Source organism: Monomorium pharaonis, unplaced genomic scaffold (genome assembly GCF_013373865.1).
Source record: "Monomorium pharaonis isolate MP-MQ-018 unplaced genomic scaffold, ASM1337386v2 scaffold_434, whole genome shotgun sequence".
Classification (NCBI taxonomy): domain Eukaryota; kingdom Metazoa; phylum Arthropoda; class Insecta; order Hymenoptera; family Formicidae; genus Monomorium; species Monomorium pharaonis.
The window spans coordinates 1-24383 of NW_023415730.1; the positions used below are offsets into that span (position 1 = coordinate 1).

The 24383-nt window shown below is 37.7% G+C and overlaps 2 protein-coding genes across 2 annotated transcripts; both read left to right on the top strand.

The window, feature by feature from the left end:
* Positions 1-7: 7 nt before the first annotated feature.
* Positions 8-5270, top strand: LOC105837981 (zinc finger matrin-type protein 5). The gene is made up of 3 exons (XM_012683215.3): positions 8-3717; positions 3853-3990; positions 4072-5270. Exons 1-3 carry the CDS (start codon positions 3591-3593, stop codon positions 4305-4307), a joined length of 501 nt encoding a protein of 166 aa, XP_012538669.1. The 5' UTR covers positions 8-3590; the 3' UTR covers positions 4308-5270.
* On the top strand, positions 4816-23826 carry LOC105837973 (the record flags this gene model as incomplete). Its single annotated transcript, XM_036294740.1, is given in 10 exon segments — positions 4816-4936; positions 12064-12204; positions 15326-15499; positions 15806-17030; positions 17266-18202; positions 19368-19741; positions 19813-19963; positions 20266-20491; positions 20579-20744; positions 23697-23826. Coding segments are annotated over 9 exon segments (3522 nt in total), but the record flags the coding sequence as incomplete, so codon positions are not given.
* Positions 23827-24383: the final 557 nt, after the last annotated feature.

Sequence of the window (24383 nt, forward strand, 5' to 3'; positions counted from 1 at the left end):
TATTTATAAACATATAAAAAATTTCTGGAACAAAGTTGCACTGTGTAAAGAAGGACTGCAATGGCAAATAAAAAAAAAAAAAAGATTGTTCCTTGAGCCGATACCTGTAATCGATTTCGACTATATTTCACATGATTCGCTATGTGACACATTCTTGAACAACTATCCTCATACTACTACTATCGATTTGTACTTACATTTTTTATGAGTTACTACTGCCATACTTATGAACAGAGAGATATGCAGGCAGATTTTTCCAAGACTTTTCAACTGATAATTTAATACTTCCTATGTAAAACATTAAAAAAACATGAAATGATGAAGGAAAAAAAAAGAACAGATAGTTCCCTACATGAAATCACCTGACATAATACTCAACATAAATCTACAACAACAGATTGATAAACATGCAAAAATGCTCGTATCTGGTAGGTATGTTAAGTGGAACATGACGAACGCGATAGAGTGTAACCTTAACGTCCTGCGCATGATAAACGGAACATACATTAAGATGTACCAATATCAATATATGCATGTTAACTTTTATAAGTTCCTGTATGTAAAATAAACGGTATGGTTGTAGCATTTCCAATTCTAAAATTAACAATGAAAGTCTGTTTTTCAAATATTTTTTATCATGAAACACACGAATGTTTAAGGCACAATTTTATTTTTTTCCTAATTTATTGTTAAAACGGAATGTGATAACTAAAAGTATTTCTATATATTTCTCTTGCACTTTTTACATTTTCCTACCATTTCTTTTTCCTTCCTTTTCTAAAAAAAGTTAAATGTATATCTGTTTTACTTTAAATGTGGAAAGTGTAAAAATGTGTACGATTGCTTCTCCTTTGAGAGTTTGGAAAAAATATTGATCTAAAAAAACTAGTGATTTTAGTCCCGATTATACTATTCAATTTATTCCACTTAGGGGGACTACAAATTTATAAATATCTTTCCAATAATATACTAATTATCTATATAAAAAGAATTTTAAAAATTCCAAACTTTCAAATAATTTTACAAATTTTGGACATAAAAGATATTATATCTGTTGTATATGTTTATGTTGTATAAAATATTATATATGTTTTATTATGATTATATTTTATGTTATTAATGCAGTAGAACTTCTATTTAATGCAGAATATGGCATATTTACTTTAAAATTTATAAATATATTATAAACAGATTAATTTGTAGAGTTTCTCATTAAAATTTTTCCGATATTATTTATCTCACGTAATTGATCCTTTCAAATGCCTTTCACGTATCACTGTATTGAAGGTGTCTAAAATAATGTAATTAAAAATGCATGTATGATTTATCGGCCTATTGTCAATAATGAATTATAATTATAAAAAAATAATCATTGAGGTTCTACTGCATCAATTCAAAGGCGTGCGTAATGTACAGAACTTATAGTTGCTTAAGAAAAGGCTAAAGACTCTCGTCAAAATAATGAGTCCGGTCCTCTTAATAACAATTTTGTATGAGTTGACTTGCTCAAAATTTTCTCATACCAAAGTTAAAATTCTGTTACATAAATTTTACTCTTTTCTTCTTTAATGTAATATGTAGCAAAGCCTTTCCTGAATATCGACAACTACCTCCAACTTTGTTGCGATCTAGTCCATTTTTCATATAAATTAACGTATCGATGTACCTTTGGGAGTTTGTTTTATCAGGCCTAAAAAAAGACTCACTTGTGTATGCTATCAATCACTCCTTGTACGTGATTATAGCAACGATCGATCAGTAAGCGATCACAAGGTGCATAATACGAAGCAGCGAAGCAGCAATTAAAACTACTCAAATGATTGTTTATTATCCAATGCTAGCTTTATTCGTCCATAAAGCAGGGTACTGCGAATTTATTATTTTCATGTCCACGTGTTTTTCTACAAAGCGAATTTATTATTTCTATCTTCTATATTTATAACCTTATACCAACATTTATACCAATTTTGCTGAAGATGCTAACAAATTACGTATTAAATAATATTACGCGACATTCCTGTGCTACACTTTTAACGCTGACTATGAGCAATAATTACACGTATTTATTGTAACAAAATTCTACACAATTTAATCGTTATACGAGTAAAACACACACACACACACACACACACATAACGTATCGCAGTAATATTGAAATTCCCTCAAATATAATATGTACTGTTCTACGCGATATTTCTGCGCGATTGATATTGATTGCAATGGTACGTGCAGCTATTGTTCAATAGCAAGCAGATATAAAAACAGATATAGTCGAACAGCATGTCTGAATGCCCGACATCCAATATATTTTGTTTCAATTCCCTATTCTTATATCCCGGTACATTAATTTTTAGCTTTTAAGATCAAATTTCGAATTCGCGATAGCGAGTTCCCAATTTCCCACAAAATTCCTGTGGATACTTCCGATTTCCATTTGCGCAGTTATATGTACGATTTTTATTTATCAATTTTAAATTCATAAACAAATATTGTCTTGGATTACACAGTTATTATGCATACGATTACTCATAGGTTATCTACGATTGTCGCTTGTAGAAAATTAAAGCGAAGCTTTGGTATCGCCGAAAATGATCTATCGTCGAGTAACGTTGTCTTACGAGTAACGAGTTTATGTCGGAGTGAACATTGCGAATGGAGAATATTTATTGTATCGAATTATTGTATAGAAAGAAACGTTGCGGCTGATAATAGACATTCTTGTCGATACGTTACTTTACCACGTAAGAAAATAGTTTAGCGGTGCACAAGAACAAGTTGTGGTAAATTATATTGTAAGAATATAATAAAACGATCGTACCGTGCTAAAATGGTCGGTACATTACATGTAGTCCGTTTGTTTAAAATACATACCTGCTAAATGTATGGATTAAAATCGAAATGTCGAAATAACATCCGCAAACTCAATCAATTGGGTTTAATCCGAACATGATGACGCGATAGCAAATATAGCCAAGAATCTTATTACTAAATGCAATAGTAATAATTTCTTCCTTTTTGTACAAAAATAACTACTTTATGTGTTTGATGTTATATAATTCAATTAATTACGTCATATTTCAACGCGAATTTTTCAAAATTATCTGGAGCTCAATTGATCTGGGGCAATGACATCGATACTTGTCGGTAGGCGGTACAGAATTGAGCCCCAGGAGTCGATTCGGAGTCTCTTTCGATAGGCATATAAATATTTTTCAATTGAAGTTAATGATTTTTTTCTTTCGGAAGTATTGCTTAAAAGTGCTTAATACAAATTTGTTTTGAAGCATTCATGTAATATTATTAAATAATAAAATCCAAATTTTTAACGTTGAAAGAATTTGCGTTCTTCTTATCTGATGTGCATATGAAAGTGAGTTGCAGTTAGTATAGTTAACATTCCCACTGTTAGATGTCGTTTCATATAGGAATATCTTGCACGATCAGTTCCGATCAGTTGCATACGTCTTTCAATTTGGATAGTTTAAATGGGTTCTTATTAATTATGTTTGTTCAACTGTTATGCATTAATTGTACTGTAATAACTATTGATAAATTAATATTCTTTAAAACAAACTAATCATACATGCCAAATGGGTAAGGCATATTATTGTGACTACTGCAACAGAGCTTTTAAGGATGAAGTCGAAACCCGCAAAAAGCATATATCCAGTGTGCAGCACGCGACAAATCGAACGAGTCATTACAACATGTTCAAAGGTAAGTATTAAACAAAATGTTTCTCATTTAATTTTTCGTTTGATATCTTTGTACATAACCTCTTTGTGGGTTACAATCGCGATACAATCAATCGTGAATATAGGTTATATGCTAATTTATTATTAACCTCTTTAGACCCGGAGACGATATTGACGGAGGAATCCAGCAAAACTCCGTGTAAACGTTATATGAACAAAGGAGATTGCGCTTTTGGTTCAGGTTGTCGATTTTCGCATTACACGCCATCAATGATATGGGAACTTCAACAGCTTGGTAATCATTCTATCGACCGGTCCTATCGTTATCGTGTAAGAAACGCGTTAACCTTCAGTAGATAAAATTATATTTTCTCAGTTGCAATGAAAAACTCGAAAGTCTCGGCAGTTCAACCGAGGGACGGCTGGCCAAATTCTGAGGATATCATCAAGGAATACTTCGAGAACGTGATCGACCCGAGCGGCACCGAGGATCTCAATCATCCGGTGTGGAGTACCACGTCGGGATTAGTCGATAATCCTTATTTACCGCCGTCCTTGCAGCCCATTATGTCGGAAAGGACGATGAATTGCAATTTTAGTAAATGGGGTTGAACTCCTGTTTGACACGTTTTTATCTAAAAAATAAAACGCATTTATATTCGCGCGCAATCCTGTCGTGTCTAATTCCCTCGGAGATTCCAAATTGTACATGTTGTTGTCCCGCCGGGCTTCGAACGGAGCGACGCTCGCTATCATCCGAACAAAGTCCCCTCCGTTTCTCCCTTCCAGGATCGTTTACACCAATCGCCAAGCGGACCCGCCTTCACACGGTGATGTTGCTATGGAACACAGTGGCGGAGCACTCGTTGCCACGACAGTGTAAGTCGGCACGTGACGCGACGCAACGCAACGCAACGCGACGCGACGCGAGGCGACGCGACGCGCCGCGACTGTCGAATCGACGGCGGTTTTCCGGGAGAAAAAAAACGAAGCGAAACAAAAAAAAACTCCCTTTTATGGAACGAAAAGGGGACGAGTCGAATCTCTCGCGAGTTTGTGCTCCATTTGCGCATCAGGAGAAAATATGAGTGTTCGCGAGCGCCGGTCCGGATCCCATCATCACGCATTATTCACGCGCTTCTGGTGGACGCGATAAAAAAAATCGGAGTGCCACCTCTGGAAGGGCCTTCGTCGATTTAGCGAGATTGGAATTCGTGGCTGGACCCTTCCAGGTCGCGTCGGTGAGTCCCACGATAAATTCCTTTCCACCCGTGGGAGCTCGGACCCCATATGGGCGATCAGAACCATAAAATTCCGTAAATCAAAGCAAAAAGAAGAAACCTGAACCTGAACATATAGGGAAATTCGATTGTACTAGACACTTAAGAAAGAATAGCTTGATGTATTGTATACTAAAGTGTAGGAATCAGTAAAATATAATAATAAGAATTTGATGTTAGTTTAATAAAATTTTAGGCGAAAGTTTAATTCCATTTTATTCCGTGTTAAAGCTTCTATGGATCTTAGCGAATTAAACATTGATCGCGGATGAATAATAAAGACTTACTGCTCGTTTAATTTCGCGTGAATTTTAATTTAACCGAGCTGCAATTCAAAGATTAGTTATATATCGCAGATAGAAAGACTGTAAGTTTATTATTGCTATTATTTATTCTACTTATTATTAATTTCACTTATGTCGAATATACTATGCAGTACGGAAACAGAAAGTTACTTGCGCGCCGTCAACTTATTGCAACGCGTAATACGCTCCGTTTCCCGTGCACATGACATCACGTCTTGAATAAAAAATTTCCGATTGTTGGATAGGCCAAGGCCGCACTTCGTTCAGCACTGTCATTACATACATACAACGTTTCTTGTTCAGAAAAAGAGTTGGCTTTACAAATTCAAGAATTCAATAAATTTTTGCTGATTCGTATCAAGCGTACCTCTTGCTGTAAAACTAAAGTCTACAGGAGATATTTGCATTCCGTTCGCGAGTATGCTTACATTCTGGTCGACACTGACACGTTGAGCCGGACATAGCGTGAAATAGAATACTGTCTTACGTCCTGTACTCGGAATGCACATTGAAGCACAGGAAATTGGATTTTTGTTTAGAGATTAACCTTTCGATTTCTTTGACGAGACTTCTTTCGTCGTCAAAATAACTAAAATTGAGTTTTCTCTAAATATAATTGATAACAAACGATCGATTCATTATTTTGTAATTTCCAACTTATTAGGACAAATGATGAATTATTGAAATATACGTGCAAATTATGAAACAATCAAAAAATAAGACCCTGGTAGGACGGTAAATGTGGCGTGACGGCGCGATGATGGCAACGACCCGAAGAGCTCTATGAAATCCAGTCACGATTCTTGATGGAGGTCATGACCTTGCCGATATGCAGGATACGAGAAATATATGGGCGAGAGTTCTATATTCGTCAGAAATCTCTGGATTATGTTGAGTTAATTCCACAAACATTCGTCAGACAATTCGTAAGAAAAATGGGTAAATCTCGGACAGAATCGATTCATCTTGCGCTGGGATGTTGATAGACTAAGCAGGAACACAAAGTTTGTTGTGTAAATCAATCATTGATCTCCAAACATGTAATTTTTAATGAAACAAGAAAATATATCTTTCTCTGAGAGAAAAATCGACATTTAACAGAATAGATCACTCCAGAATGAATTTCGCGATAAGACTCACTTCTACAAATGAATAGTTCTGAACGCAAACTTGTAGATCGATTTGACGAGTCGTTCTCGCCCATTGTTGCACCCCATGAATTGTCCGTTGTGAAGCAGCTGCCTGTGGCCTACGGTGTCCCTTAGGCCTAACTACGTTTCTAACAATGCATCGTAAAGCGCGCGGCTGCTCAGCGAATCTCCCTTTTTGCATATTTTTCTATAGGGGAAAGTTAGTCAGAACTCTCAAGCTATGGAGTTTACATAGATATGAAAAGTATGTATAATTTATTTTATCATACATAAAATTGAGCAAAAGAAATTTACGTTGTAAACAATTGTTTATGTTTCTAACTCAAAGCGAGGCCATCGGGTTGAACGCTGTATAAATATCGCAAGTCTTGATCTCGTCTTCGAGTTCTCAGCCTTTTCTGAGGCTGCTAGTGAAACCCGCTAAAAACGTACCACCCAACAATTTAACGCCATTTATTTCTATTGCCTTCATACGGGCCGTTACGTCATGCCGATTTCTCCGCCCTTAGTTGCCGTTTCTCTTTCCAAGCAGCAACTATGCAAAGCAAACTTCCCGCTCTCTCGCGCTACACGAAATGTTCTCGTCGAAATTTTTCGACGCGAAATGTAAGGACGCGCGAGACCAAGAAACGCAAACAAAAACGAATCGATAATGTAATCGATGTAGCGAGCGTCACGGATACCGGCTCGGAGAACCAGTTATACTTCGTTAAACATGCATCCCTGTTTCTCAAAAGGTTCGTAACGCCAGTAGATCGACCTTGAGAATAAAGACCTCCTAAACATATGATTTAATACTTGGAAACAATTTATGTTTCTACTTTCGCTTTGGCTGCTCAGCAACGTAAAATATACCGCCTTGAGAATCGTGACGAGGCGGTATACATTTTTCTCCCTGAGATTTTACCTAATACTCCAACCGATCTAATACGTATCATTTAAATTTCTGAGAGGCGCGGCGTTAATCGATGTCGATTATAAAGCACGTGCACAGGCTGGATTCTATGTCTGCCCACGTAATCACATTCGGAAAACGAGTGGGAATGTTGTTTGGATGGAAAGTAAAAAAAAAAAATGAGCCTACGCGCGGCTCTTCAAAGATACAATTTTTAGAGGAAAATAGTACCTAAAAATAAATAAATTCGAAAGAATTTCAAGATAAGTAATTAAAACTGAAAAACAAAGAAACAATTGTACGAAAAACAACTTGTAATGGAGGAATTAACATAATAGACACTTATTATAGCAAGAGCTAATTAAGCTATCCATCAAGATCGCGTATAAAGCAAATATGCAGATAATTATTTCGCTACTACGCTTCTATCCTACTATATATGTTCCTACTAGTCCGTCTTCGATAAACATCTCGCCTATAAGCTCTACATTGGCGTTAATGCAGCTTCTCGACGGGAAACTGTCCAAAGGGTCTGCGTACGAGAGGAGCGATAAAAAATGAAGCTGAAGAAGTAGACGGAAAGGAAGATGCGGTTGCCAGGCAGATGTCGCCGCCAGACGAGCGAAACTGGTGATTCGTGAAACACCAGTTCGCACGAACGATTGTCACGCGATAGCCACGATACTACGTATGTGTGTGCATATATGTGTATGCATCTCTTCGTTTAGTTACATCGGGCTGTAATGTTTCCGAGTTGGCTCCGGGTCTCGCTCCTTCGTCCTAGATCGCTTTCCTTTAAATCGTTTAACCCGACTATAGATGCGTTGGACGCGTTAAGTTCTACATCGCTTGGACTCAATTGCCGCAAATTTAGACAATTACGCATGCCTATATATCGATACAGCGGCTGACACGAGCTAACTGGCGAACTGTCTTCGTCAATGACAAATTCCACAGTTCGATCCTTATCGGGTGACTGTCGTTTACGGTAAAACGGCCGATTGCGTCTTGAGAGAAAGAGAGAGAGAGAGACACACGGGGTCACCCACACAGTTCGGCAAACGTATCGATGTGATATATATTTTTGTTCGTTCTCTTCTAAATAGCAATAAGTACAATTGTCTCTCGCGAATTAATGTAACGTAGCGAGTTATTCATGAAATTGAATCTTTCATACCATGACAAACTCGCATGAGAACGTGCGGGACGCTCTTCGTGCACGAAGCTTGCACATATGCGAGTCGCGCCGCAACGGATGTTCTATATGCGGCAGAACGGAACGGAGCAGAGCAGAGCAGAGCGGAGCGAATAGGGCCGGACGCGGAGCGCTTACGGTCGGTACCTGACACGAACGTGCTCCTTCCTGCTAAAACGGTTTCTGTAAATAAACCAGCATCCGTCGAAGCTGAAAGCTCAAAGAAAGGGTGACCCCCATACGGTCGTCTTAATCCCCCTAGGTTGTTCTTTCAATTCACAATTTCGTAACAGACTTATCAATCGTGATCAATTGAGACTTTCGCATCTAAAGCCACTCTCTCACACACACACACTCTCTCTCTCTCTCTCTCTACAAGCGAAATCATTTTCGTTGAGAGAGAAGACGCTGACTTTATTTATCGCAAGGTATTAAGTTCATAACAATGACTGTTACATCTTTAATTTGCCTCGACTTGACACCATAGCTATCGGTCTTCCCTAAATTTTTTCTTGATAGTATAAAAGGAATATTTCAAGCGAGTATCAAGTTGGTCCACCCATCTTACGAATGATAAAGCTTAAAGCTTATATCTCTGTAGGCGTCGCGGATGGCGGGCATCTTTGTAAATCATTCCGCGTGCGGCGCAACTGACGTCATCAGTAAACGTTTATACTGACGCGTTAACTGTCGCTAAGAGAGAGCAAACCGTTGACCCATTGAGACGAGCTCTACCAAAAAAGTATGTCGGTGGCAGCGGCCCCAGATTAATCAGACTTACATCATTCCTCGTCACGAGCACGGAAAATCCTCGCGTTTTCTTCTTTTCTTTTGCAAGAACTATAAAATGACGCCAATCTAATCTAAAATTAAGATACCCAGGTGTAATTTGTACGAGAGGCGTGACTACGTGTTTTTATCAAAACTATACGTACGTTATCATTGTGTGCTATCGTCTCGCGTGCGGGTAAACATTTGCGTTCGCCATTTGTCTGTCGTCTTACCTCCTTCGCGTATCTCTCTACTCTTTAGGTGCACAAGATCTTACGCTACGTGTTTACGACTGTTGTGCGCGTTATGAAAAAATATTTTCGATCCGTACGAAAAAGCCTGGCGCGACAGAAAAAAAGATTACCATCGAGAAACGAATGAAGTGAGGTATCCAAGGCCGTCCGTACCAACTGTATTTGCGAACGATAATGTGTTGTCAGAAGCTGGTGACTGAAAAAACTCGCGAGGAATTCGCTCTCGTTTATCTTCGATTTATCTTTATGAAAATTATTCGAAACTCCTAATATTTTATGACACGCGGATTTTTCAATAATTATTTCATTCGTTCTTAATCTTATTTATTTTGAGCATTTTCTTTTATTGAAAAGATTATACTTCTAGGTAGTAATTCAGAGATTAGATCTCTGGATTACAAGTGAATTAATTTTGAATTATTAATTTAGTATTTTCTAATTTTAATACATTTTTATATATTTCTTCATATATTTTCATATTAATCATTGGTTCACCTGTACATAGGCAGGTGTCTAGAGTCACGCCAGACCGAACTCGCAAGGACGATATATACACCTGCACTTTCGATACCTTGACTGGTTTTAATTAAGCGTCATGAAGAATTAATATTAATGCTTTTTCTAGAATTGCAGTATTTCTTTGCTCTAATGTTTTTAAAATTATAGCGAATTAAATTGGATCCGATCGATTTAATGCGCTCCAGTATATTACGCGTGTGCGCATTGTTTATTATCAGGTATCTTATCAAATGCTCCAGCCTAGTATTCCGACCACGAGTGACAGCGCGAATATCGATCCAACCACGATTTCCAAGAGCTTTCATTCACGCTCGGACGATGAAATTGAGCTGCGCAATAAGCAGATGACCTACCAGATTTCCAACGTTGACCTATCAGCATTCTCCGTTAGCATTCGCAAGAGAAGTGACGATGTCGCGATATTCAGTATATACGCATAGCACAGAGATAATGATAAGACTCCTGTTTCCTCATAAAGATCTCAGCTTCAAGCTAAGAAATTCAACGAAACCCGACATCTTAATCGTTGGCTTTAAATTACTTGCCGATGAAATCCGAGGAGGTGTAATTTAAGCAGATTGTGGGTGCAGTGCACGGCCGTATAGCGCCATGAGCTAGTCGTTTAGCCGTTCAACCGCAAGAGTAAAGCACTAAAATTTCATATATGAAAATATCGCTCTTCATAAAATAGGCAACAATAAAGTGGAATCAATAAAAGGAATATTCAGTCTTCACTAAATTTAAAATTTTTAATTAGTATTAATTCAACGATGTAGAGAGAGAGAGAGAGAGAGAGAGAGAGAGAGAGAGAGAGAGAAAATATATATAAGAATTAGTTTAAAACATTTAGAAAATCTCAAATTATTTGCAAGGATTTCTCTTTTTACTTGATAATGTAATAACTTATATGATTTTATGAGGATATAACTTTATTTTATTATGTTATACTATGTTCTATTTTCTGTGTACTTCTATGCCTTTTCACTGCATAAGCAACATGATATAGAAATTGCAAATGGTATACATTACTTCCTCGTGGCCAGACATGTTAGCAAAGTTCAACGGGACGGCCTAACGTAATGCGCTTAATTAAAGTTGTTTCAACTCGTTAAGATCCTTCACATGAGATGAACAACCCTATAAACGGCATGCAAGTATACCGTCAACTGCAACAAGTTTTCAGCTCACAACCAAAACTTTCTAAATTTCTTTCATATCCAAACATAATAATTACAAAACCGTTCGGGGAGAAGAATCTACTAGGCAAAAAAGTAAAATAATGTAAAATAAAAACGGAATAGACCAAATTATTTTGGTACAGGCGCGAAATCTTCGCGGGAGATGCAAAAAGGTTAAGAACCCCTGGCATAGACTAACCTTTATGATGGGGCAAGGTTCAAGAAAAAAAAAAAAGAAGAGGACAGAAAAATCCTTTCCCGTCTCGGAAAGACCGGTTTTTCGTCCCTGCTTTTTCCTTTTGGGCAGCCCTCCCCATTCTTATCCGCCAACGTAAAGCTTCGCTTGTAAAACTCATCTGGATCGATCTCTCGTGAAACGATAGCCATAATCTTCGACGAGGTCGTTCGTTGTAGCTAATAATAAGGCTCGGTAAACTTTCTTCCCGCTAGGTGGTATATGTCCGGCATCGAGCAGCGTAATTTTAATGACGTCCCCCGGTGGGCATGCAAATTCTCACAGCTATCAACCATTTCGATCCGCATAGAATCACTGCACATTCTTTCGTAATCTCGTGAAAATTCCTAATGTATAGGGTACGTTAAAAATATTTTTTTTTTCCCCCTCTAACATCGCGTTCTTATAAAACATTAATATATCGGGCTATTAAAATTCATTAATTGCATGGGTAGAACGAGAAACGATATGAGATCGTTTGCGCGAGAATTGATGGAATTAGATCGTTACGTTTCCACCGGTCTCACCAATCTCTCCGCTTCACCTGCTAATTTATTGCGCATTTATTACGAATGCTTTTTGCAGGCATGGCGAGCATAGCGGCCGCCGGTCTCGAGGTGCACGAGGCGGGTCGAGCGTTACGCGTGCAAACGGAAACACCGCATCTCGTCTCCATGGGAAGCGGTCGACTGTCGACGGCCGTGACTTTGCATCCTCTACCCACAGGTTAGATACAAATGCGATATGCATTCATATTTCGCTTTTTTTTTCTCCTTCTTAAACGACAAGCAATTCTTTCACGTTGAATTTCAAATTATTAATTAAATTATCATTTACATTTAATCGTACTAAATGTCGAAGGCGCATATCTCTAAAAACGAAAGAAAAAAAAGAATGATGCACGGATATAAAAGTTTAATTTATTCTATTCTCGCGATATTTTCATCTGCGTGGAACGCATGACACTAAAATGGGCTGTGGTGGCAATAGATAAACTCATCGCTACGTAATCAGTGATTCAGCCGATGTTTTTAATCTAGAGCTTGAATAGCGTTGTTCAAACTGATAAAGCATTACGGCGCCATTGGATTTACTGATAGAAGTTATTACTATTTGTAGCAGTAAGTGGAATAACGTGAGAAAGAAAAAAATTAAGCGGTATCTTTTTAGTATCTTTTTAATATCTTTCGTGTGTTATTGTGAGAACAATGTATCGAGAAGGAGCGATGATAAAATCTTCATTTCATTATGCGACTTTAAACATATGTTTATCGGTGAACGACATTACGTCCGACCACGTTGAAATACCCACGAAAGGAAATATCGAGACCGTAATATTCACGACACTCCGCAACCCTTCGAGCTGAGTTTTATGTACACGTGTCATATGTGTGCGTGTGTAACCGTACACACGCGAAAAAGCTTGCATAGTATAAATACATATAAAACTTGTTCTCTCAGGGAGCAGGGCCGTTTTAAGAAATTCACATGTCCTATCCGCTCTTCTGTTTCGTAGCAACAAGCAATGGCGATGGACTAAAATAATATCGCGATTCAACGAGCAGATTAAACAAACTCAGACAAAAATTACACCAGCATTAAGCTAGCGCAGAACTTGAAAGAAAAATAGAACTTTGGGATATAGCCGATTACAAGAATCTGGCAGTTCGTGTACTGCTTACTGTGTATGTTACTTGTGTATTTTAGAGTGCCTTAAATATAGTCAATGCGTCATGCAGCCGAGAGTAAAATAATTACGTGAATCATAATTCGAAGAACACTGCTCCAAATAATTTTTTAGGACTTGGGTTATTCAAGAAAACCTTTAAGATTAAGTTACGAAACAATAATTGAATAAATGATCGAGATACGGGAGGAGAATGGAGAGAATGAGAAAAAGAGAGGACACACAATGTCAGAGAAAAGAGAAAGACGACAATGTAAGTCCTCTGCACATAGTATGGATCTGAACGGGAATAAAGCTGCGGCGGATGCGTATACCTGTGTAACACTTGTACGAAGATAGGACGTGTAGGATGGAAATGATTGACAGGAAGTTATCTTCCGTTCGCTATGACAACCGAGTAATGCAATTCCAACGGAAAATAAACTTTTCTCATTAATCTGTAAATCCCAGTAGATCCCAACGGGCTTTCGTTTACAAGATATTAGAATAATAAAATTCTAAAATTCTTCGCACGTGGACGTTTAGAAAAATTTCAAACCGAGAGTTAAAAAAGTAAATCTTTTTTTCGTTCTTTTATTGTATTCGAATAACTTTTCGCCTCGTTTTCATCGTGTTCGAATCACTATACGATATAGAAAATCTAAAACTTTTTGGGTGAGAGCCAGAATCCTATCGATTATATCGAAATTCTGAAAATGGGACGCTGACGTCATGGACTTTACTTTTTCCTTGTGCACCTGTCTGACTGTCTACCGGATCGTTCGCGTACGATGTCGGAACACCGCATCTCCTTGGAATTTATAATCGTGTTTCATTTTGAAATCACGAGGAACTTTCTCCGAACAAGACAATGCGCTTCCGCCGCAGAATTTGAACTTTAAAATCTCGTTTTCGTAGCTTTTATTATTTATAACTTAAACAGATTTCATGTTATCGATAAAAAATTATTTTTTACATTAATAATCATTTATCACGACAAACAAATTATATTTTAGCTCTGAATATAATAATTAAATTCTCTCCGTACACCTATGCAACTAACAAATAAGTATTTTATAGAAATATTTTCAATTTAAGTACATATATATTGATAAGATGTATAATCTCTTGCGAATGCCAAGCATATTCTGAACATGTTCGTAGCATAAAAAATTAGTTCAACCGTCGCTTAAATTATACGACTAGGTACTGCCGGACACCTATATATTTCCCAACAACGCGGCCAACAACATTTCCAAAAAGACTGAAAATGCAACGAGAGAGTGCACGACCGCGCTAAAACTAAATATAACTGCAGTCCTTCGTAGAATGCACCACGATTTACCCGCGTCGCGCAGAACGGAATACATCTAGAATTATTTTACGGAAACTAGTGCAAGTTGTTCGACTGTAATCATCGAGAATCGTTTTCTTTTACGGCTGTGAAAAATCTTGTTCGCTCTCGGTACGCATTTACTATTACCAGCATAACACTTCCGGATCGCCAAAAATATTGGTTACGTACAGTTTTGACGAATTCGATGAATTTCAAGAGTGTGAATAAAACAACGAATCTGCTATACTTAAATCAAAGTGTATTTTAGTTTAACAATACTTTACTTTAATTCTGCACTTATGCGGCGAGGTTCTGTACATCTGACGGAGAATACATCCGGCCATCCTCGCCGCGACCGTCAGGTCGTTGACATTCCCAGAAGGCTCAAATTAATATTGTAAACGCGAGTCCCGTGCGCCCTTCGGAAATCGGAGCTTCCGTGAAAACGGTTCCGCGGATCAGCTCAAGAATCCGATTATGCCCGATACTTTTATTCTGATATTCGTGGGAACCGCTGTCAAAATAAGTGTTACTCATTTATTACGTTGGAAAGTGCGTTACTAAGCCCGCGACTACTAAGGCCGGGAGAATTTTGATCGGAATGCACACGCGCTCGCCTGGTTTCCATTCAACCGTAAGACACGCGCAAGCGATATTTAGTCACGCTTCCTGATCTTCTCCGCCTCGTTTTTTTTTATCTTACTCATCTTTACGAAAAGTACAAACTGTTTCTCCGAAGTAAATGACTTATCGGCGGATTTAAAATGAAAAATTGAACACTTTTGCCTCTCGATCTCATTCGAGAAAGAAATTTACTCCTTTCTTTTTTTTCATTTCCCACGCAGGTAAGATCACGCTTGGATCAAACCGAGATGCGGACATTTTGGTGGCCGGCACCGGCATCGAACCCGTGCATTGTGCTATCGAGAACAATAATGGTGTGGTCACTTTGTACCCCATAAATGGCAATACGTTTGTCGATGGTGTACCGATAAATTCACCAGTGAGACTCGCGCAAGGTAAGCGACCTTGGCCTAAATATGAATGGCCGTAACCGATCGGCAGACATCTTAAAAAGATACACAGAGTAACAAAGAAAAGATCCTTCGTACTGACAAAAATAATAATTTGATTATAAACTGCTATAAATTATTGCAGTGCAATGTTTTTGCTTGAAGAATAGAAATATATATTTTTTTATTTATTGCATTAAAGTTCCATTTAGTTAAGTTAAATAAAATATCAAACAATTTTTTTAAGAGATCAAACTCATGAATATACTTATAAAATTATTGATAAAAACAAAAGGACACTAAATGTTTCAGGTTGCATGCTATCGATAGGTCGGTCGAATTACATGCGCTTTAATCATCCAGCCGAGGCTAAACACCTACGATCTGTCTTTCCCCACTCGAGAATCTCAATGGCGCCGATAAGTTTTGCTCCTCCTGACGGCCAGACGCAGGAGAATCATCACTTAGAGCGAAAGCCACCAGTTGCACCGCGGAAATCTCCCAGGAACTCTTGCTCCGACGACGAGATGGGCTTTCTAAGCAAGCTGACCAAGTTCGAGATGCTGTCGAAGCAAAACAGAACCAATTGCGTTTCACCGAAGGTTTTCCCCGCCGACGCTCTCACGACAAATGTGCCAGCCGACCAGATCCTCGGTCACTCGAGATCGTCGAGCCTGGTGTCCTTGTCGAAATCTCCGGCGAACGGTTTTACCGTGAACGGTAATGTCGAATCGGTGTCGCAGAATTCGATTGCTTATCACGGCGGGACTTGTCAGCGATCGGATTCGCGTCTCAGTAACTCAGCAACGGCAACTCGTTCGAACGCAGTCAGCTTGCAATGCCAGAGTCACAATCAGATCAGGATGTACTCAGCGGAAGCATATCTAAAAACGTGCAAGCCGTACCATGAGAATAACAACAAAAACGCCCAATCGCCGTCGTCTTTCGGAATGACGTCTCCAAAGATCGTCACCGCTCGAAGCGACGACCTGATGTCTCGAAGTATGACTTGTCAGAGCTCGAACGACCTCGACCATCTCGTCGATAGGGACTTCGACATGAGTCAAAGCCTTATCGTCACGAAAACGACTACGACGGAATTTCTACAGTTGGAGAAATACGGATCGAATCCGAGTATCTGTAACGCGAACACCAGCGGAGACGCCGGCGTCGGAATCTCGAGACCATCTACCGCTCAGGGCTTCGGCTCGAATCCAAATGTTAAGCGAATTCTACCACCAAGCCCGGCATTTAATCGAAATCCGAGATACAGCGAGCAAAAGAGGATTTACGCGAGAGTCAAGAGTCCCACCCCGAGTGTCGGTAGCAATTGCTCCCTCGAAGAGCTGCGAGAAAGGCAAGCTGACGCGGAGAACAAACGCAGGGAGGCGGAGACCAAGCGGAAACAAGCGCAGGAAGAGAGGTTGCGGGAGCAAGAGGTCGAGAGGCAGGAGAAAATGAGGCTCGAGGAAATCTTGGCAATGTGTGCCGAATACGAAAGACAAAGCACCGTCGAAAAGCCGAGGCAGCCTAATCGGTAACTATCGTACACATTCTATGTTCAATTTTATTTCCTCCCCTTTTATTTTAATTAACACTTTCGTAATCATTTTCTTTGCCTCTTCCTTGTATCTTCTTCTTTTGTTTTAAACAAAATGGAAGATGAGCAAATATTGCACATAGAAATTTATTTGCTAATATAAAATGTCCAGATCATTCATTTGCTTGTAGAGGAAATACAAAGTGTACTTACGTAATAATATATTTTTCAGGATTATAACAAACGGATCTCTTCCGCGCGATAAGAGACTCGGCTATGCTTCTTCTTTCGACAGTCCTAAGAGCCCGTCGAAAAATCAACCGCACTTCTCCTTCGACGTTGGCAAGCAAATCAATGTTTGGGGAGGTACCTCGTCATACGAGAACGTATCCATGCAAAATTCTAAAATGATTTTCCAAAATGGCAACTCACCTATCATCGGTCGTAAGGATCAATCTGCTCAAGTTGAAAATTATTCGTGTGACGTTACCGCAGAATCGTCACACGCAATTATACCGAGTAACAACCAACCGACGAAGTATTCTAACGTTCAAAATACGAATGGCAATGGTAGCTTCTCAGGCTCGATTTCTCGTTGCGGCAACTACGAAAACGTTATCATCGGCAATAAAAAAACCGGCAGCTATACCGATGGAACGGGAAATATAAAGGCTGATAATGATACCAAAGGCTCGCCGTCCACGTACGGAACGATTCGACTGAACGGTACGAAAATCGAACCACAACAAGCAGCGCAAAATGGGAGCACGAATATTTACGAAAATATCGTGTTATCACCGACAACGCGAAAAAACAATCAGAATCATTCCATGCCAAAGAAAAGCAGCCAATTGTCGAACTCGTGCGAGATGATAGAAAACAAGCTGGCCATATCGAACGACGATCTTCTTGAGGCGATCGAGCAGTTATCTATGCTTTCAAAATCCAAAGAAATCTGCGTGACTCCTAAGCGAAACAATTCTGAAATGGACAACGCAAAGTCCAACGAGGCGAAAGCCGACAAAGAGAGGAAACAGCTAGAAGAGGAAGACAAGAAGAAGTATATAGAATTTCTGCAGAATGAGAAATTACATATTCTTGGCAATATGGATGCTTTGAAAAGGAGCGTTGTCGAAATTGAAACTCAAGAGGAAGAAGTCAGTAGAGAGGTAATTTGTTTTATTTTTACTATTAAGCAAGATTGAATTCACAGCAAATAAATTCACGGTTTTGTCACTATCACCTTACTTTCTAAATGGCAATCAGTGTATTTCACTGATTTGCAGTGATATACTTACAGCTATGATAATTAGTGAGTATTTATTGTCTTTTAGTGATTTCGACTTCAGAATTAGTGTATTATCACTAAAAGATCACGGATATTTATTTCATTTATTAATAAGTTACAAGTATACTATTGAAAATCAGTGTATTTTCATCGATTTCACTGATTTGTCACTGATTGTAATTTAGCGAGTATACATTACGCGTATCGTGAAATAAATAAGTTATTTATATTTGTTTTCTTTATCCCATTCTGGGCATGGAATACTAAGACGTCTAATTGTAAGTATTCGTTCTATTAAATAAAAAAATATATTTATATTTAATAATAAAATTATTAGTAACAAACTCTAGGTAATTTCTGTTATCTACGTTTAAACATCGTTGTCAGTCACCTATGCGTCTAGTTAATTCCATTTAATGTCCAGTGCGCGATATTCATATATAGAGTAACAATATAATGAGGGTTAGATTAATTTTCTCATGCAAGGTAAACTTAAATTGTAAAAGAAAGCTTTCATTTCAAGAAAATGAATACTGACTTGTTTTGTTTTTTGTCATTTCCCAACTGTCTTGTTAACTTACTAACTTGGTCCGTAAAAATCGTGTGAGATTTTTACGGACCAAGTTAGTAAGTTAACAAGACAGTTGAGAAATGACAAAAAACAAAACAGGTCAGTATTTATTTTTCGATGTCAAGTAGGAGAATACCAATCTCTGTAGAAAGACTCGGATGGAAATTTTAGTCTAGCGGTACAGACACTTGTAGACGGATTTATAAAATAGAATTTCTTAAGAACAAAATATTGTACAAAAAAAGATTACATTCGATTTATTTTCGCGCAAGGAGGATTAAGCTGTGATTGTATAATCGCTATATCGTTCATAATGTTTTTCTCACGGAATCAACGGAACAATAAAACAATACATCTTATTATAGCAATTATCTTGTCAACATCTTATTTTTTAATAAAGCTGGCTTCAGAGAACTAGCATGTAAAAGTGAGTTAAAAATATTAAGAATCAGAATATTTATTCGTTGTTTCACAGCTCGAATTGGAGAAAGCACTTCTATCCGCGGAGTATGAATCGGAATCTCTGAAGCTCACGCAAGACGAAGGAGAGAAGATAAAGGTGCAAATGCGAATAAATGAACTGGAGAGAGAAATGGCGGAGGATAACGCGACTCATTCGAATTTGCAAACTGAAGCGAAACAACGTGTTCAAAAGGCTCAACAAACTTGCGCTTGGCTAGACGAACAGTTGACCAATTGTACGGATGAAATTATACAGCAGGATATTGCCGACAAGCTAGCGACGCAGCAAGACACATTAGAGAGCGAAAGAAAAGCTTTCGAGGACTTGGAGTTTCATCATCTCGAAGAAGAGGCGAGTAAATTGGCCACGAGAGAAGAGCTACAAAGGTACGCTATAGTCTCGTCTGCATAATACATTTAATTTGCTTGAGATACGTCATTGTGCATGTTTTTTGCAGATACTTGACGGATCTTACAAGCAAGATCGAAGGTAGAAAGTCGCAACTGACTCATCTAGAATCACAGCGAACCGAGGTGAAGAACACGGCGACTAAAGATGCTAGAAGTCTAGAGAGACAGAAATTGGGACATTTGAAGCGATTGGAAGAAGTCAGTAAAGTAACAGAAACCTGAAAAACATTGTTCCACTAAAATCCATGCAAGTTTAAGCATAAACGATTCAATTAATTGATTAAAAATGATTAAAAATTTCTCACATCGTCCTAACGTAATATCAAAAAATTATCAAGTTATAATTAAACATTTCACGCTGCGTTTTAGTGGATTAATGTATCATGAATCAAGTTATAATTAAACATTTCACGCTGCGTTTTAGTGGATTAATGTATCATGAATTAATACCATATCATAAATTATATTATTATTCGTTAATTGATAAACGATTACGCTAGGCTCGAAATCGAATACGAGAGATAAATGAAGAGCTCGGCTATCTCGCCCAAAACTCTGCTGAATACTCCGAGGAAAAAAGATCTCCGAGTAGAGAAGACTTTGATAGAATCTCCAGAGTGACCAATGATTCTCCTATCGTAAATAATCAAGGTAGCTTAGGAAGAAAAACGATCGAATCGCTGAAAGAAATTGAAAGGAATCGGCAGCTTCATTTAGCTAAACAAGGTGCGAGTTATGTCAATCTATAAACTTTGCAATACTGCAGTAGTCTAAGAAGAACGGGCAAAAATAGAAATATTGATTTTCTTCCAGGGAGCCAAGTAATTTCGGAGGAGAGACGTAGAGTCGAAGAATTAAAGAGGCGCGTGCAGGATGAGGTACGTTCGCAGTGGGAAGAAAGAAAAATGAACTGTGCGTCTTTCAACAGCGTCGAATCTGGTGAAGAATCTTCCAGTTACTCCACCGGACCAACAGAGAGGTGAGTCTTGTTGAAATTGGAATCGCTTTATCATTTCATACATCGCACGATTTAAGATTTAAGAACGTTATTATTATAACACACATTTTAAACATTATTAATATAAGATTTAAAAGCGTTATTATTATTTTCAAATCCATTTTATATTTATACATAGACGACGAGAGAAATAGTATCAATTCGGAAAATATTTATGTACATTCCTTCGTGGTAATACTATAACACTTAAATGTATCTAAATATATACTTACATATACAATGAACTGTTGAACGCTACAGGTAAACGTTTATAATCCCTCATAAAATACAAACGTATGCTATTTGTACCGCGAAGTATGTGTAATATAAGACACGTACATTATCGCGCAGTATCGCAGTTAATCGCAACGACCTTTCCGTCGTTGATTGAAGCTTATTACGAAACCTTCCTCATCGACACACCTCGAACGTTGTGTATACCAGCATGTAATAGTCTGAGTGTCTCTCATCCGACATAAAAATTCAAATTTTCTAATCAATAATTCATAAATAAATTAATAAATATTTGAAGTATTTCATGATAAAATACATCCCCGTGGCCTGCCATTCTTCGAAAAACAATCTTTTTTTATCATTAAAATTTGGAAATCTGAGTCGAAAGAAAAGTTTTGCGAAATTTTTATCAGAGAATCAGAGAATTATGTTGGCCTCATCTTCACACTATTAATATTATCGCCAATATCCAAGATACTGTTAAGAGCAATTACTGATTGCGTGCGAGGGCTGGATATCGTGTTGGTTTGATCCGCACTCGGCTTGAGTCTTCACTCTCTCGTGGTGCAAAGTAGGCGGGGCGTTATCGCGCGATACGATATCTGCATGTAGCTGTATGTCTTTTCGCGATTCTACCCGTGTTAATGTGTCGTGTACGGAAAATCAAACGGAAAGATGCGGGACTGTTCGGAACATTATAATGTGATGAATATAAAGTACGAATAACGACTCGTGCGCAATTAAAGAAATTAAGAATGTGTTCGGTAGCTAGCGTCGACAATATTTCAAAATGAACCCTAGAGAAATAAGTGAGATGATGCTGAACGAGGCCAGAGTTACGGGATGCAATCTAATCACTTTTTTCACTAGTAATCGTTGTTACCTCTGTACTAAAGATTGGATCTGTGACAATTGTTATCGTCCTCTGGAAACACATGCGCGCGATATTCGTCAACGTTACTTGTGAGTCATTGACTTTTTAAAAGGACTACTACTTTTCCTATCAGAAAACGATATCGGATAATTCATGAGACGATTCAGAGTCTCGAAAAAATAATTTAACGCGGATATAAATTCTAAAAAATTTAATTTTAATTAATTCTCTTTGAAGGCATTTATAGAAAATAAAGAGCAAATAAAAGAAAAGAATAATTGACAGAAATAACAATATTATTAAGCAAAAATTCAAAAAATTAAAATACATTGCATTACTTATTATGTCAATGTATATAAATGTGTAATTTACACGTTAGAATTAAGATGCGATATATCTAACGTGATATGTTGCAAATAGTAGATCAACGCTCATCTTTTGACCCGCATACGTCATAATATGTATATTTACATGCGTGACGCAAATGCACGATACAGACACAACTTGTAAGATGAATAGTTAATTTGTATGTGTGCGTGTGTATGTGTGTTTTATGATGGGCAACATTTATCAATAACTTGCGTATAGAATCATAAAAACTCAGATAACCTATCAAAGATACTAAAAAAAATTTGTCAAGTTTTTCCGATTATATTTTCATTGTCATTATTATTACTTTTTATTAACAATATTTAAAACACATAAGAATTGTTTAATCGTATTCAGTAATTCAGTAATCAGACTACTAATTATATTTTGATTAAAAAAAATTTGATTACAAAATATAAATGTTCGTCAAAGAATATGTTTCTATCACGTTGCTTTTTATATGCAAGATGTATTTTAAATTCTTAAAACTATATTTTTATTCATCATAACTCTTCATTTAATATAACAAGATCACGCACAAGATATATTTATAGATTAGTAGAATTGCTTTATGGCGAGTTCAATGATTTTGAATGGTTTATGACACTACACACACATGCGTAGTACAGTTGTAACATGCCCACATCGCGTGAAGCTTCATTCGCTTTAGAGCCGTAAGTGAATGAAAGAGGATATGAAAATAAAATCATAGGAAAAGGCTATTAAAATCGGAGGTCAGTTATCAGGAACAAGGGAATATTTTCTAGCCAACCAAGGCCGAGGTTAAGTTGGCAACGAGATCGGAATGTTCGGGTATCGTTCGCGCTGCATTTAACATTGTAGAAGAATTAAATGCTATGCCGGTGGTATCGTCGAACCGGTCTACCGAGTCACTTTGTACTTGTTAGGTTTTAATAATACCTGCGCCTTTCGCGCTATAGTCGACTATAGGCCTCGTCCTCTCCTCAGTCTCTCGCGATGCTCAGGAGCTAGGACCGTGGTTTTCAAAGTTATAACCGCGCATCCTTCCACGAAGGCACCGAATAAAATTCGCGACATTCAGTGTTTACGTTCTAGTTAATAATAGCGCTCGATAACTATGCCAACGAGAAGTTTTCATATCAAATATAAATAAAGTGTAAACAAGATTTGACAGTATCGAAGGAACTGCGATGTTACGCGAACATGACAATAAAAATTATCAATTGGATCCATAGTTTCCAACATTTTTACATTCGTATTTAGAAAGGGTATACTTTTAATATGAATTCATTAAATCCATTATTTTCATCTTGATAGTAAATTAATCAGCATTATTGAAAATGGAAAAGACGAATAATGGCGAAATACAGATTAATTTTTGATATTTTACTTTAAAGTTTTCAGTATGCTCGACAAAATTATGGAGACTCGCGACTTGGGAATTGCAATTAATTATTATCAATTTGTCTTTCCAGTGGTAGCGGAAGTACCGACAGCGCGGAAGGTGGAACCAGCGAAAAATTATCCCCTAGCAAACTTTCGGAACTTACTTCACCCAGTCCAGGGCCATCAAACAATTCTTATAGTTTACTTCAAAATGACAATGTGAGTACACCATAAAAAGCATTTTACATTAAATTAAATTTTCAAGTTTATGTCTCAATATATTTTAAGATACTGTACGAATATCCATGGAATGTAGAACGTATACAGTTCCTTTTCCACGAAACTATTTGAATGCGCATTGATTCCCAAAAACGTTTTAATGCTCAATCAAATGCCACTAAAATACGGACACACAAGATACGTACGTATACTTGGAGTACGTATACTTAGTACATACGTATACTACAAGACGTCACGTCGAGTAAGCGAGAGTCTATCTATCTTCCGGTCTATTTTTGCTCGTGGATTTTATCGCACACCTGTTCAAAGAAATGTCTCGCGACAAGTCTGCGCTCCTAAAATTTTTCAGTGTCCACGCAAGTGGGATTTCTCTTGCTTCGAGACCAATTTGTGTCGTGGATTAATTTACTGTGCGAAAACCGTACGTTATCGATTTCTTTCTTAGTACATAAAGAAGTAACTCTAGACAAGAGAACATAATTTTTGAAAATGTGAAATTTGTATCTTTAATGGCGGATTCTTCAATCAATGGGTAG